Raw genomic sequence first — 16,696 nt, forward strand, 5'->3', positions numbered from 1 at the left:
CTATTGATCTCTCCTAACAAGATTATACATGATTAGAAATGCATCAGCAGTGCGCCTTTATTGGCTTTAAAGGCTCACTGGGATTACTTTCTCTTGTTTTTCTTCGCCGCTGTTTTTGTTACAGGCCTGCTGAATACTATTTATAATATTATGACAATTTCTAATTGTACTGCATGCAATACGGTAAAAAAAAAATGTGTATATGTATATATATACTATATATATATATTAGGGCTGTCAAACGATTAAAATTTTTAATCGAGTTAATTACAGCTTAAAAATTAATTAATCGTAATTAATCGCAATTCAAACCATCTATAAAATATGCCATATTTTTCTGTAAATTGTATATATATTCTGTAAAATAAATTGTTGGAATGGAAAGATAAGACACAAGATGGATATATACATTCAACATACGGTACAAAAGGACTGTAGTGGGCATTTCACTCTACTGTCATTTAAATCTGTCTATGCTGTCCTCACTCCGAAGCGTCTACTTTTTCCAAAGCTAGACAGCTAGTCAACGACGCCTTAATAATTAGACTTCTTCCTTTTTTCATCTGATTTATTAATAAAATGGCCTCAAACGATTGTCCTCTTTAGACCGTCGTAAAACTACAAAAAAAAAAAGTACACAAGCATTGCATTAGCAACAACGTTAGCTTAGCACGCTATACAGGTTCACTAAACATAAACAAAAAGCGTCTCATACATAAATATAACATTTCGCTTACTAACATAATATGTACATTCTTTACAACAACCATACTTACGGACAAATCTTGTCTAAGGATCATATAAGCACAACATTATCAGCCCGAGACGTCGTGCAGCCATAATGAACTGGAAAGAAAACAATAAACCATGTCGCAAAGCGACCACAAGAGTTCGCTGTTGGACAGCACAAAAAGTCTTGCTGTAAAACTTACCAAAAGGCAGAATACTTTCTGAGCGGGACATGTGCGTTAATTGCGTCAAATATTTTAACGTTATCAATTTAAAAAATTAATTACCGCGCGTTAACGCGATAATTTTGACAGCCCTAATATATATATATATATATATATATATATATATATATATATATACTGTATATTAACCCTTTAACACCTCTACCTAGTTAGTTCGAATTTGCCTTTATTATTTCAAAGAAAAAAATGTTCACAATGGCCCGATTGGGTCCTTCTTTTAGGACACCACAACCTTCATGTCCAAACTAGGGCTGTCAAACGATTAAAATTTTTAATGGAGTTAATCACAGCTTAAAAATTAATTAATCGTAATTAATCGCAATTCAAACCATCTATAAAATATGCCATATTTTTCTGTTAATTATTGTTGGAATGGAAAGATAAGACACAAGACGGATATATATATTTAACATACTGTACATAAGTACTGTATTTGTTTATTATAACAATAAATCAACAAGATGGGATTAACATGATTAACATTCTCTTAAAGTGATCCATGGATAGAAAGACTTGTAGTTCTTAAAAGATAAATGTTAGTACAAGTTATAGAAATTTTATATTAAAACCCGTCTTAATGTTTTCATTTTATTAAAATTTGTAAAAATTTTAAATCCAAAAATAAACTCGTAGCTCGCCATTGTTGATCTCAATAATTACACCATGCTCACTCATGAGTCATGGTACTAACCCATAAAATCAGTAACAAGCGGACATTACACTGTACTGTCATTTTCATCTGTTTGGGCGGGGCATGTGCATTAATTGCGTCAAATATTTTAACGTGATTAATTTTTAAAAATTCATTACCGCCCGTTAACGTGATAATTTTGACAGCTCTAGTCCAAACTGTTGTTTTTTTACTGCCCAAATATCATCAAGGTTTCGGACCCAAAATGAAAAAAACAATCCCACATTTTTTTTTGTTAATTAAAATCTGTACTATTGATGTCCCATTGACAGCCAAACATGCTCAACTAAATGTTTTGAAGTGTAATAATATTTATTTAATTTGTTAGGATAAACATTCAACAGAAAAAAATGAGACTGAATACCGTAGTTTTATATTTGATAATTCAACAGAAACAGCAGGTATGGTTAGAGGCATTTTTATCCTTTTTACATACTTTGTTCAAAACAGGTTAAAGTGGTATGAAAAAGCATCTGAACCTTTTGGTGTTCCTTGCATTTCTGCATGAAATCACAATCAAATGTGATCTGATCTTTGTCAAAATCACACAGATAGCAAGGTTAAGAACCACTGGTTTAGAAACTTTAATCATGATTAATCTGTTTATTTTTAACCCACAGGAACCCTTCACCACATTCTTCCTAAACTTCCAAGGAGGCAAATTTGACCACGCCGACCGCACCTTCTCTTCGGTTTCCCGCGCCTGGAGGAACTGCCAGAGAGACACGTCCGATGTCAAGGTAGAAAAATATCAACACGCTATGACAAAACCGAGACGATTTCAGCGACTTTTCTGATGACTATTTTTCCAAAACGGCGAGTAACAGCGCCAACCAGTCACTAGCAATTAGCATCCCGTGGCAATGAAAGTTCCCCGCTCCGGCGATCAAAGCCGAAGACTAATCCTCATCTGTCTCCCATTCGGCCGGGCTAGAACCTGAACTTCCATTTTAGGCCACGCCCCCTTGCAAAATCTCCAGGTCGACCCGGCGCACTTTTAACTGCTCCCCTAAAACATTTACAGTCCGACGTCGGATGTCAAAGCAACCTTCCAGCTCGGCACCGGGTCAGCCAATCGGGGGGTGTTTGACGCTTGATTGCGCCGGAGTGCCCCCCAACCCGGCGATAAAACATGTGGATCGCGTTACAGCGGCGCTTGATTGCGAACGCGATGGTTTCGCTCCCTCCGTTCGGACCCGTCAAAAGCCATCAGACCGGGACGGACCAAAATTGCATGAAAAACAAGAAGCAATAAAATGGACTGCAACAATATTTAACCCTTGAAGCGCCAGAGTCACAACTATGGGTGTGACAATATATCGAAAAGGTGATATATTGCCATACTTTGTAGCGCAAAAGTTTATCAGTAGGCTCCCACCAAGAATCGATATATCGTTTTGAAAAAGGTGTCACTCTTTAAAAAAGAAAATAATAAGGAACCAACAGGTTGCTACCAAAATTAGAAAAGTGTGTACAGTGGTGTGAAAAAGTATCTGAACCTTTTGGAATTTCTCACATTTCTGCATAAAATCACCGTCAAATGTGATCTTTGTTTTTGTCAAAATCACACAGATGAAAAAACAGTGTCTGCTTTAACTAAAACCACCCAAACATTTATAGGTTTTCATATTTTATTGAGGATAGTATGCAAACAATGACAGAAGGGGGAAAATAAGTAAGTGAAGCATCACGCCAAAATATTTTGTGCCCCCCCTTTGGCAGCAATAACTTCAACCAGACGCTTCCTGTAGCTGGAGCTCTGTCTGGCACATCGATCAGGAATAATCCTGGCCCATTTAGCTCTAAAAAACTGCTGTAGTTTAGTCAGATTCCTGGGATGTCTGGCATGAATCGCTGTCTTTACGTCATGCCACAACATCTCAATGGGGTTCAAGTCTGGACTTTGACTTGGGCACTTCAGAACGTGTATTTTGTTCTTCTGAAACCATTCTGAAGGTCATTTACTTCTGTGTTTTGGATCATTGTCTTGTTGCAGCATCCATCCTTTTTTCAGCTTCAACTGTCAGACAGACGGCCTCAGGTTTTCCTGCAAAACATCCTGATAAACTTTTGAATTCATTCTTACATTAATGATTGCTAGTTGTCCAGGCCCTGAGGCAACGAAACAGCCCCAGCTCATGATGCTCCCTCCATCATGCTTCATGGTGGGGATGAGGTGTTGATGTTGGTGAGCTGTTCCATTTTTCCTCCACACATGACTTTGTGTGTTACTCCCAAACAATTCAACTTTGGTTTCATCAGTCCACAAATATTTTGCCAAAACCTCTGTGGCGTGTCCAAGTGCCTTTTTGCGAACATTATACGAGGAGTCCTCCCATGAACACTAGAGGTGGGAATCTTTGGGCACCTAACGATTCGATTACGATTCAGAGGCTACGATTGATTATAAATCGATTATTGATGGCATGATGTTTAGCTACTCTCGCTCCGTTCCTCATTGCATCCCGAAGACCGCGCGGCGCGCTGAGTGTGTTTTACTTCCGCTTTACTTGACATATTTCAATAATCGGAATTTGGATGTTTGTGAATCGTTCTCGAATCTTCCACGGCCGAATCGCGAATAAACTAAGAAGCGGAAATTTCGCACACCTCTAATGAACACCAGTTTTATTTTACATATAGTTGATGTGTGCACAGAGATATTGGACTGCGCCAGTGATTTCTGTAATTCTTTAGCAGACACTCAATGGTTCTTTTTTTACCTCTCTGAGTATTCTGCGCTGAACTCTTGGTGTCATCTTTGGTGGTCGGCCACTCCTTGGGAGAGAAGCAACAGTGCCAAACTCTCTCCATTTGTAGACTTCTCTGACTGTCGATAAATGAACATCCAGACTTTTAGAGATGGTTTTGTATCCTTTCCCAACTTTATACAACTCAACAATCCTTGATCGCAGGTCTTCAGACAGCTCTTTTGAATGAGCCATGATGCACATCAGACAATGCTTCTTATCAAGACAATTCTTACCAGGTGTGAGTTTTATAGTGGGCAGGGCAGCTTTAAACCGCTCATCAGTGATTGGGAACAGGCATGACTTAAATTGTCGGGTAATAATAGGTTTCAAATGCTCTTTAAGTCTCCTTATGCAGAAGGTTCACCTATTTGTTTAGTTTGCTTGCTATCTTCATTACAATATGAAAACCTATAAATGTTTGGGTGGTTTTAGTTAAAGCAGACACTGTATTTTCATCTGCGTGCTTTTGACAAAGATCAGATCACATTTGATGGTGATTTTATGCAGAAATGTGAGAAATTCCAAAAGGTTCAGATACTTTTTTATACCACTGTACATTAGCTCACTGGCTGCCATTGAGGGCTAGACATCCAATGCAGCCACCCTCCCTGTTCAAACGCATTGGACGTCTACTCGTGATCAACAATTTCAACCAATTCACAGCAGAAGGATGACCATAGCTTGCTTTTCTAAGTTTTCATGTAAAATGATTTACCCACCTGTGTGTCAATAATTGTCGTTTCACTATATTGTGATTGTTATCATGAGCCTTATATCGCAAACCGTACGGTAACATGAGCTACCAAGAGGTTACCACTTCTACTTTTTTCACTTTTTTACAACGAGGTCAAAACATCACCTGAAAATCGAAACTCTGAACCACAACTCCATTTTCTTAACATATATTTGAATCCACGTCGCTCGACTTTTTCTGCTCGGACGCACTCATTCACTCCGAACGCAAAAGAGGAATTAACGAAGAGACGTTTCAATTTAGCGTGCCGAGTATAGCGTTTAGCTTTAGCATCGGAGCCATTCATGGAAGCTCGCCAGAGGGCAAAAAGCCTCACTGTTGTTTCCCCCCCCCCCTTTTTTTTTTTGTTTTTCTTAAAAGAAGGGGTGATAATAGGCTACAACACCCCGATTGCATGTGTCTCTAGCCTGGGTGACGCTAGCGTGACCCCCCAATCCCTTGACCTCTCGCCTCAGCCTGGAGGCATCAGCGAAACCTGCAGAGGTTAGAGGGAGCAACAGTGGAAGTGTAGCAGGGAGGGGGGGGGGAAGAAATGGGGCGCTGACCCGTGACAGGACAGGATTGGGGATCAGAGGGGCTGGCCTCTGACCAGGCTGAGGGAGGGGGGCAATGCTGCGCGTAATGTTGCGCTAGCTAGCACTTATTTTTTTTACAGCGGGTCAGGAACACTCTTGAATTGGGGGTCTCGTTAAGAGGGGGGGGCTTTTTGGGGTCCAGTAAAGATATTTCAGAAGTGGCGTAACTTTGAGTTGAACATTGGGTGGGGGGTTTAATACTTAAGCTGCATTTGAGGTAGGTGGGAAGTCTGACTTATCCCACTTGGATGGTACCAGTTGCAGTGTTGTTAATGCCGGCGTTAAAATATAACGGCATTATTTTTTTCAGTAGTGAGTAATGTAATTGATTACTTATCTTGGCAACGCTGTTACCGTTACTGAGGATGGAGAAGCGTGGGTTACTATGCGTTACTGTGTTGGTTGAATGACGCGAGAAAAGTCTGAGGGAGACGGACTCACGGAGGCGACAGCAGAACAGAAGTGGGGAGGAGGGAGTTGTGACGCCAGCAATACTTGACTGTAGTCGATAGCCTACAAACTACGCCCAGATGATATGGTAGATATGGTAGATATCACATATATATAGAACTAGATGCGAAATGACGGACACGGCGGAGTTAGCAACATGTGCAGTATAAGAACTACATGCGTTAGTAAACAGCCGCCATCTTAAAGCAGAAGACTTCTTAGGAAGGCTCTGTTGTAGAGAACCTTCCTCGCGAACCGAAGTAACTTTTTATCTAAAATACTCCGAAATTGGCAAAATCTCGACTTGAATCTATCTTTAAATGATGAAACAGTTTTAAAACTTACACATGTCGAAAGTAGACAGAAGGGAAGTAATGCAGTAATGGGAGCAATTTTAACAACTTTTAACGGTCGATTCAGGGGAAAGGGTAAATTAGGGCAGAGAACTGGGCTAGGGCCAATTGTCCCAAAAACCTTTTAAACTTCACATAGTGTGACCTATGTTGATTTATTTATTTTATTTATTTTTTATTTTTTTGAGGGGAAAAAAAACAAAACATGCAAATATCACCAGTTACTTTGCCAAGTAACTAATTACTCTTACATTCAGATAACTGAGTTACTAACGCAACTACTTTTTGGGAGAAGTAATTTGTAACTGTAATTAATTACTTTTTTAAAGTACCCACCTACACACCCACACACACATACAGTGTATCACAAAAGTGAGTACACCCCGCACATTCCTGCAGATATTTAAGAACATCTTTTCTTGGGACAACTACCTACCTACACACCTACCTACCTACAGTTGTGGTCAAAAGTTTACATACACTTGTGAAGAACATAATGTCATGGCTCTCTTGAGTTTGCAGTTATTTCTACAACTCTGATTTTTCTCCGATAGAGTGATTGGAACAGATACTTCTTTGTCACAAAAAACATTCATGAAGTTTGGTTCTTTTATGACTTTATTATGGGTTAACAGAAAAAGTGATCAAATCTGCTGGGTCAAAAATATACATACACCAACATGAATTGGCAATTTCTTGTGAGTGATTATTGTCTTGAACAATCATTGACTTGAACAAGTCAGGAAAGTCACTTGGAGCCATTTCAAAGCAGCTGCAGGTCCCAAGAGCAACAGTGCAAACAATTTTTTGTAAGTATAAAGTGCATGGCACTGTTTTGTCACTGCCACGATCAGGAAGAAAACGCAAGCTATCACCTGCTGCTGAGAGAAAATTGGTCAGGAGGGTGAAGATTCAACCGAGAATCACCAAAATGACAAGAATTAGAAGCTGCTGGAACACAGGTGTCAGTGTCCACAGTCAAGCGTGTTTTGCATCTCCATGGACCGAGAGGCTGCCGTGCAAGAAGGAAGCCCTTGCTCCAAAAGCGGCACCTTAAGGCTCGACTGAAGTTTGCTGCTGATCACATGGACAAAGATAAGACCTTCTGGAGGAAAGTTCTGTGGTCAGACGAAACAAAAATCCAGCTGTTTGGCCACAATGCCCAGCAATATGTTTGGAGGAGAAAAGGTGAGGCCTTTAACCCCAAGTACACATGCCTACCGTCAAGCACGGTGGCGGTAGTATTATGCTGTGGGGCTGTTTTGCTGCCAATGGAACTGGTGCTTTACAGAGAGTAAATGGGATCATGAAGAAGGAGGATTACCTTCAAATTCTTCAAGATAACCTAACGTCATCAGCCCGAAGATTGGGTCTTGGGCGAAGTTGGGTGTTCCAACAGGACAATGACCCCAAACACACGTCAAAAGTGGTAATGGAATGGCTAAATCAGGCTAGAATTAAGGTTTTCGAATGGCCTTCCCAAAGTCCTGACTTGAACTTGTGGACAATGCTGAAGAAACAAGTCCATGTCAGAAAGCCATCAAATTTAACTGAACTGCACCAATTCTGTCAAGAAGAGTGGTCAAAGATTCAACCAGAGGCTTGCCAGAAGCTTGTGGATGGCTACCAAAAGTGCCTAATTCATTGCTTCTCAATTATTTTCTGTTGCGCCCCCCCAAGGAAGACGTAAATGTTTCGCGCCCACCCCCAAAACTCTCTGCTGCCACTGTAAATAGTATCATTTGTCTATAAAATTACTAATATAAATACGCATCTGCCTAACATTGTGTCCTTTTTTTCTAATAAAGAAAAAAAGTAACATAGATCAACTTTTAATAAAGTATAACTTTATTAACATTGTTTTGTTTGTAACAGAGAAGACTTGACGCGCATCAATTTGCCTTAATTAAAAAAAAAAAAAAAAAGAAGTCACATCCAAACTATAAAAATACACTCAAGGTACATTTTTGACCATTTGATACAGAAAAATAAAATGTAATAAAATCAGTCAATAATAACAAATTCAAATTGATTAGAAACATTCACTCATGAGGACAATATGCCAAAAATTTTGACCCAAAAAAACAAAACTGAATAGAAGAAGAAAAAAAGTGTCTTTGGACAGAAGGAACGTTTTTATTTTCGCTGCTCACAGTGGTGATAATGTGGCGATTCACCACAGTGCTCACTGGTTTACTGATATAACACTGACAAAGCGGAACGATTGTGGCAATTGGCAACTGGTCTTTAAGTGGCGTCTTAATTGATTTGGCTTCAGACTCTCAGTAAACAGTGGTCGTTCCTTATTTCCCACTATATTAAAAGGCAAACGGCCCGAAAAAAAGCGCATTCTCAGCGGCCGAGTAGGTGAGGGCGGTCGTCGTGACGATCCTAAGCCGAAAATGGCACTTCTCGGGCGGAGACATGAGAACCGGAGAAGACAGTGGAAGCTGCGTGAGTGAGTCCGGTTGGAAAACGGCTTTCCTAAACGGCTGCGGCCCACTGCTCCTCATATTGGTTTTGTGCTGAGTGCTCTTCCTTAGTTCAAAAATACTTGTAAAAATACTCTGAAAATGAGAGCGTCACTGCCACCCACTGAGTGGATGTGCAAGTACACTTTATTTCAGTGCGGCAAAAAAAAAAAAAAAAAAAAAAAGCATGTTCCCCGAGGTCACATGCGCCCCCCCTGGCATCGCTCTGCGCCCCCCCAGGGGGGCGCGCCCCACTATTTGAGAAATACTGGCCTAATTGAAGTGAAAATGGCCAAGGGACATGTTACCAAATATTAGCGCTTCTGTATGTATATTTTTGACCCAGCAAATTTGATCACTTTTTTCTGTTCACCCATAATAAAGTCATAAAAGAACCAAACTTCATGAATGTTTTTTGTGAAAAAGAAGTATCTGTTCCAATCACTCTATCAGAGAAAAATCAGAGTTGTACAAATAACTGGAAACTCAAGAGAGCCATGACATTACGTTCTTCACAAGTGTATGTAAACTTTTGACCACAACTGTACCTACCTACCTACACACCTTAGTGTTGTATCGGTCGCGAACGATTCGGTCTTTTTGAACGAATTGTTTGGGTGAACGAGACCGAACTAATCACCATCTGCACTGATTCGTTCTATGAAGTTAGGGCTTGTTCGCTGCGTGGGAGGGCGTTGAGCAAGCGGCAGCGTCTTCTGACATCACACGCGACCAATCAGACGCCAGCCTCATCGCGGGCAGGGGAGGGAGCGGAAACAGAATCAGGGCGTCTGTCACTCACTTCCACGTGTAGCCAATAAGCAGCCAGCGTGCACGCAAGGGGGCAAGACTGAGTTATGTCACTTCCCGTTCAGTGACTCGTTCCTCCGGTTCCTGACCTAGCTTGCTGCTAACTTGACTTTGCAGTAATGCGGTGAACGAGTCAAAAAATGGAAGGAAATGACTTTGTCACATATTTCTTAATGTGGAGCCTATCAAATGCTGCTCAAACAGACAAAACACCACACAAATCTAGCGAGCATGGTTTAGTGTACTACTTTTCTCAACAGACTCGGGACTACCTATGACTGACAACATACTATCAAATTTACAGTAGTTAAAACACGTGTAGCTAAAAATAAATAAATAAAAACACTGGTAGCTACGAGGCAAGCAAAAGTGAGCTGCGGTCGCATGACGGCACTCACGGCAGTGAAGGGGGCAGAGAACTGTCACTATATGGAGGCTTCATGGCAGCGATATTTACCTCATATGCGCACAGAAAAAATATTTAGTATTATCACCATAACACTGATTTGCAATGAAACTGTATATACATGTCAATTTTTTCCGACTGTTTTATTTATTTATTTTTTCGTGTCAGAGCGTGTCGGGTGTTGGTTGATTTGACAAATTATGTCCATCCGTCCGTCATGTGCTACTCAAAAACAACGCACGCGGACACGGGAGATGTCGCAATATGTCTACATTTTTCTTAACAGACTAATGAGAGTAGAAAGGCAACATCGTAAAGAGCGAACAATTATTTCTCGTCAGCATTTGACGATCTGAGATGAGGGGGCGACAGGGGAGCTGACCGGATAATTTTATTTGTTAATACCAGTGCAAAAATTCAATACGATCATCTTAATACTGATTTGCAATTAAACTGTCGAATATCAAAATGTAGTATTGTTTTTATTTCAGAGCAGCACATTTGACAACTAGCTATTTACACTTCAGTTTTAACAATAGTGACCTAAAATAATAGTGATGAGCATAAAAACAAAAATACAACAGAGCGAGAGGTAAATATGATGTGTTGGTCGTTCTATATTTAGAAATTAAACTTTCGATTTATTTTTATTTTCGTGACAGCAAGCATGCTGCGTTGGCTGGTAGCAGCAGCATTGTATATGTGATCAAGAACATGCTAAAGAAAGTCCGTGCGCCCCCGACCCCAACCCCCCACTCCCCCCACAAAAGGAAAATGTTTGACCGTGTCCTAAATCGAAACGCAAGCACGAGCCATGACTTTGAGCCCATAGAACTAGGACAGACGACGCGGAAGTTCTCCCTCGCTTTTGCAGCAGCGGGAGGGAGACGAGGCTGTCTGTGAAAGCAGAATATCGCCTGTCACTCATTTCTGAAACTACGACGAGTGGTCAATGTGTGCAAGAGAGGGAGGGACCAAGCAATGTCACTTCCCGTTCAGTTATACTGCGAAGCGGTCTTTGGTGATTCGTTTGGCAACGTCACTTCCCGTTCACTAACCGAACGATTCATTTGGGCGGGGAGGGATATGAGGGGGGCGAACGATTCGTTGAACGATTTGTTTGAACGAATCTTTTTACTGAACGAACCGGAATGGATTCGTTTACTCAAGTGAACGACAGATCCCGTCACTAACACACCTACCTACACACCTACCTACCTACCCACCTACCCACCCACCTACCTACACACCTACCTATGTTCCTATTCGTTTGTGCTGCAAAAATTTTTGTTTGAGTAGACCAACTCCCTCAGCTGACGGAGTGTACCAACTCTTTCGATAACAGAGGGGTGTTTCAACAACTAGAACAAAAAAGTAGCACCAACAAATGGCACTACTTTTGTCCAATTTGCAGTAAATGTGGGGCTTCGAGTTACGTGATCACTCGAAATTCATAAGCCCCTCATTTACTGAATTTGTTTATGCTTCTTTTGTGCTGTAAAAAAATTGTTTGTGCTGCTATCGTTTGATAGATATTTGGATATTAATTTTAAGCGATGACGTCTCTCTCAGCTTTTTGGAATCCAGCTCCCATGGCTGACTGAGCGTACAAACAAGGGATAACAATATCTAAAGCTGTAACATGCATACGTACACTTATGTTCAAAACGACACGCATTTTAACAATATAACACTTGACATAAAACAGTGGTTGTTCAAACGTCCATCTAGTGTGATTAATTTGTAAATTTTCATAAATTAGCCCAATTTTGCCTAACAAAAGTCCGCTAGCTTAAATGCTACAAATGCTAACGTATATACAATTCTCAGAGTAAATCGCTTACACGTAACTACACAAACTTTAGCTGTAAACTTAATACAAATGCATACACAATCATGTATTAGCTGAAACAACTTTTAGCCTTATGTGGGCAAACCAAAGTGCAGCTATCCTTTATCCATGCATGTCTGAGTCTGCTTCTCAGTCATACAAGGTGACTGTCCAGCCAGACCCAACGCTGACACCAGAGGGCAGTGTATCCTCCATCATTACACAGAATACAATACTGGAGTACTTAAAGGGTTTATTCCGACTTACACGGAAATTCGGGTTACGTCGCCAGCGTAGGAATGGTACTCGTTCGGAAACCGGGGACTATCTGTAGACACAATAAATCCTATTCACTTAATACAATTGAAATCAATTGGATTGATGAAACCTACTCATGTAAACGTACCCAATGAATGACTACAAATTTAACTTGAAGTTCTCTGTAACTTTCATCATCTTTATTGTTTACACACGGCGGCCAAGACGTGAGCAGCTCAGCGCTCGGTGGCGGCGTCCTAATTGGAGAAGCATGCTCTTTTAACAAAAACACGCAGCGGGAACCCCGAGGGCAGCTTTATCTGAGTGTTTACGCTCATTACGCTACAAGTTCCGCTTTGTTAGCGTCGGAGAAGGCCCGCGTCTCGCTGTCATAACCCCGCGCTGTGTGGTTTCAGACTGGCAAATAAAACCGTCATGGACTGAAGAGAGTGAAAATGGAAAATTCAGTGCCACAAGCGGGTTTGACTTGACAATAAAAAGATTTATTATGAATAAACATATTTTAAAAAGTGTCATGAAATCCTGGAGAAAAGCAGAAAAGCGAAAAGTTGCCATTTTAATTTAAAGTCAGCCAACAGTTTAAATGTTTTTATTTTTATTTGAACCCTTTAAGCCTACCTAAGCCTATTTTGGCCGAATTTGCATGCCTTTGATGTTGCCTTTATATGTCAAAGAAAAAAATGTTCACGATGGCCAGGTTGGGTCCCTTTTTTCAGGACACCATAACCTCCATGTCGAAACTGTTGTTTTCTTCACTGACCAATTATAATCAACGTGTTGGACCCAAAAAGACAAAAAGATACCAAAATCTTTTTTCAAAATTTGTCATGTTTATGTCCCATTGACAACCAAAAATGCTCGACCAACCGTTTTGAAGCTTGATAATATTTATTTGACTTGTTAGTATAAACATTCAACAGAAAAAATAAGACTGATTAGTTTTATGTTAGACAATTCAGCACATACAGCAGGTATGGTCATAGGCGTTTTTGGCCTTTACACATACTATGGTCAAAATAGGTTATATACAGTAAAGATGTCCCGATCCGATATTTGGATCGGATCGGATGCCGATATGGGCAAAAAAATGCGCATCGGTATCGGATCGGAACACGGAAAAAAATTCCGATCCAGACTTCCGATCCATTTTTTTTTAAAGTCTGGTCCGGGTTTTCCAGCGCACCTATTTACATAATCCATTCCAGTTTTTGCTTCGGTTTCCCTAAAATCGGGTTCGCATTTTACGGCACACCTTCAACACACTACATTTACATTACCGTCTCCCAATTTACTGAGAGACTTTATCGGTAAAAATGTCAGCTGTGTGGGATCATTTCACCTTAAAGGACGACAAAGAAGAAGAGGCAGAGAGCAACATATGCCACAATAAAGTCAAGCGTAGTGGTAAAGCTGTAAGAAGTTTTTAATGCAACCAACCTAATCAAGCATTTAGCGAAATACCACCACAAACAATATAAGAAGTATGTTAAGAAAACCAAAGACAAAAAGAAAGGTCCTACGCAGAAACTTTTGCTATGCGTGACAAACGGGCACTCGACAGTCCCAAACCTCAGGGAATAACAAGAGTCATTGCCGAAGAATTCATCCTGGATGACGAGCCATTGTCTCACGTGAGTAAAGACGCACCACCCAACACGCGATCCGGCCGCTGAAGATTCGAGAACGATTCACAAACATCAAAATTCCGATTATTGAAATATGTCGAGTAAAGCGGATCTAATACACAGCGTGGTCTTCGGGACGCAATGAGAAACTGACCGCATTGCGTCCTGAAAGTAAACATAACTTGTCTTAGACCCGGTTAATGCCAATGCTCAACTCACAGCTTTAGCTCAACTCATGCCGCTGGATAAAAAACACAAGAATACCTGACTGCTGCTGACAGCCGCAAAAAACTACGTCAATGTCGTTTTACTGGAGATAATAGATATCATATGTATATAGAACTAGATGCAAGTTGACAGACTCGACTGCGTTAGCAACATTGAAGTATTGAAAACCAGATGCGTTAGTAAACAGCCGCCATCTTAAAGCAGAAGACTTCCCTAGTAGGCTGTTGTGAACCTTCCAAGCGAACCTAATTAACTTTTTATCTAAAATACTCCTAAATCGGCAAAATCTTGACTTGAATCTATCTTCAAAACCGTTTTAAAACTTTCACATGTCGAAAGTAGACAGAAGGGAAATTATGGAAAAACGGGAGCAATTTTAACAACTTTAACAGTCGATTCGCGAAATTAAATGAATCGAATGTAGTTTAAAGCTGCTGATACAGAATGCGGACTTGAGTATTTGTTTTAAAATGTTAACTTGATACTGAAATAGTCGTTTATTTAAACCTGAGAGGCTTTTTATACAATTTTTGTAAACTAATGCACGAAACATTAAACGCATCTAATAGCTTGGTGGATTTGTGGGATTTTCCACTGAGGTTGTTTGTGTGTTTTGCTTTTTTAAGACAGTTTACAATATTATTTGCACGTTTTACTGACTGACTATGCCATTTGTTTGTTATTCATAATGTTTTGTGTTTGTCACTGAATAAACAGGTCAGTTTCACAACCGTTGTGTGTTATTCAAACTCACCTAATTCAGCTGGCTAGTTGTTATCAAGGGTACTAAAACCTTTTTCAACATGAGTCTGACAACTAAGTAAGGAGGCTAAATAACTTTAAACTTTAACACATGCTCAGATAGGTCGGTATCTGTATCGGCCAGTATCTGTATCGGATCAGAAGTGCAAAAACCTGGATCGGGACATCCGTAATATACAGTGCAAAATAGTGAGATTTAAAATAAAAAAAAAAATTTTTTTTTTGTATTTTTACATTGTAAAATTACCCAAAAATAAGGAGAGAAGACACTCAGTTTTCTTGGCCAAGGAGAACAAAAATGTGACTCGTGATTCACCAAAATTGATCTAAAGGACAAAAAACCTCCTTGGTATTTTATTTAGGGGTTTTCCCTGAACAAGATTGATGCCGCCCTGAGGGGAAGGGTAAAGCAAGATGGCGACACCCATGTGGTTTTCGATTGGATATGTGTGTGCATGTAGGTGGAATTAAGTGATACACGTGTGTGGCGCAAGAGCTTATGTAAACAATCAAAACAATCATATAAACAGTCAAAATAATATATAAACAGTCAAAATAATGCAGACACTTTTAGTTATGCAACGTTAAACAATCAGCAAAATAATCCAAACACTTCCAGTTATGCACCGCTGTGGCCCTGGAAGATGTCCTCGGATGGCCTCGAAGGGCTAGGCGAAAGTCCAAACCCCAGGTGCTGAGGATGCCTGGAAGGTCTAGTTACGCAACGACGCGGCCATGAAGCAAAGCAGTTGTCACCCCGACCCTCTTTTACTCTTTGTAACACTTAAGCATTATACTACAATCTGGTATAGCAAGCAATAATCATTTACTGGTTATATACGTAAGAAAAATATGGCAATATGTATTATTTATGGTATATATGAGCACAAGCAAATATTCAATCAACCAACCAAGCAAACCTTTAATCAATCAAACCCCGATAATTATCTCAACATTTAACAATATAGGGAATATAATATTTAATATGCGGTGGTGTGATTCCTCGCACAGGAACTGATTCCGGAGTTCTACTACCTCCCCGAGATGTTTGTCAACGCCAACTCGTACAACCTGGGGGTGATGGAGGACGGCGTTGCGGTGTCGGATGTAGAGCTGCCCCCTTGGGCCAAGACCCCCGAGGAGTTTGTGCGAATCAACCGGCAGGTAAGTTTCCTCTACGCGAGGAGCTAACTCGCATTGACATTTGTTATTTCCTGGCGGTTTGCGTGGTGGCCATCTATGAGTCTGCCTGCTAACCAGCCGGCTAATATGAGCAAGACTCTATCATTAATCATGCGGCCGCTCTTTCGCATTTGTGGCGTTGCTGAGGTCTCTTGGGGCTCTAAGCAAGAAATGTCTGGCCCCCCCCCCCCCCCCCCCCACCTGTGCACACTGCAATTTGGTTTTGTACATGTATATGCGAAGATTGTTCCATATATCCGCTGCGAAAATATCCCACATATAAATCTAGGGACGATCCAAATCGAAAGATCCAATCGAGAGCTGTTTCATGAGAGGAACCTTCAAAAAATGTATGGCTGCTGATTGGACGTATGGTGATTGGTCACTGGTTTGGCAAATGAGTAAATCCATTATCTAATTTTGCGAAAACAGCAACCAATCACCACCCAAATTGTTGTAGACATATCTACTCATGTCTACTTCAACTTGTGAAAGTATAAAAATTAGGGTTGTTCCGATCATGTTTTTTTGCTCTCGATCCGATCCCGATCG

At 40.5% G+C, this 16,696-nt stretch overlaps 1 protein-coding gene across 7 annotated transcripts in view; it reads left to right on the forward strand.

Moving 5' to 3' along the window:
• Nucleotides 1-16,696, forward strand: part of lrba (LPS-responsive vesicle trafficking, beach and anchor containing) — a 442,809-nt gene that overhangs the window by 317,087 nt on the left and 109,026 nt on the right. For all 7 annotated transcript variants that reach the window (XM_057842680.1, XM_057842682.1, XM_057842684.1 and 4 more), the window contains 2 exons: nt 2,286-2,405; nt 15,974-16,126. In XM_057842680.1, coding sequence (XP_057698663.1) covers nt 2,286-2,405; nt 15,974-16,126 — 273 coding nt within the window. The remainder of the gene's footprint in view (nt 1-2,285; nt 2,406-15,973; nt 16,127-16,696) is intronic.

The sequence above is a fragment of the Corythoichthys intestinalis genome, chromosome 8 (genome assembly GCF_030265065.1).
Source record: "Corythoichthys intestinalis isolate RoL2023-P3 chromosome 8, ASM3026506v1, whole genome shotgun sequence".
Taxonomy (NCBI): Eukaryota; Metazoa; Chordata; class Actinopteri; order Syngnathiformes; family Syngnathidae; genus Corythoichthys; species Corythoichthys intestinalis.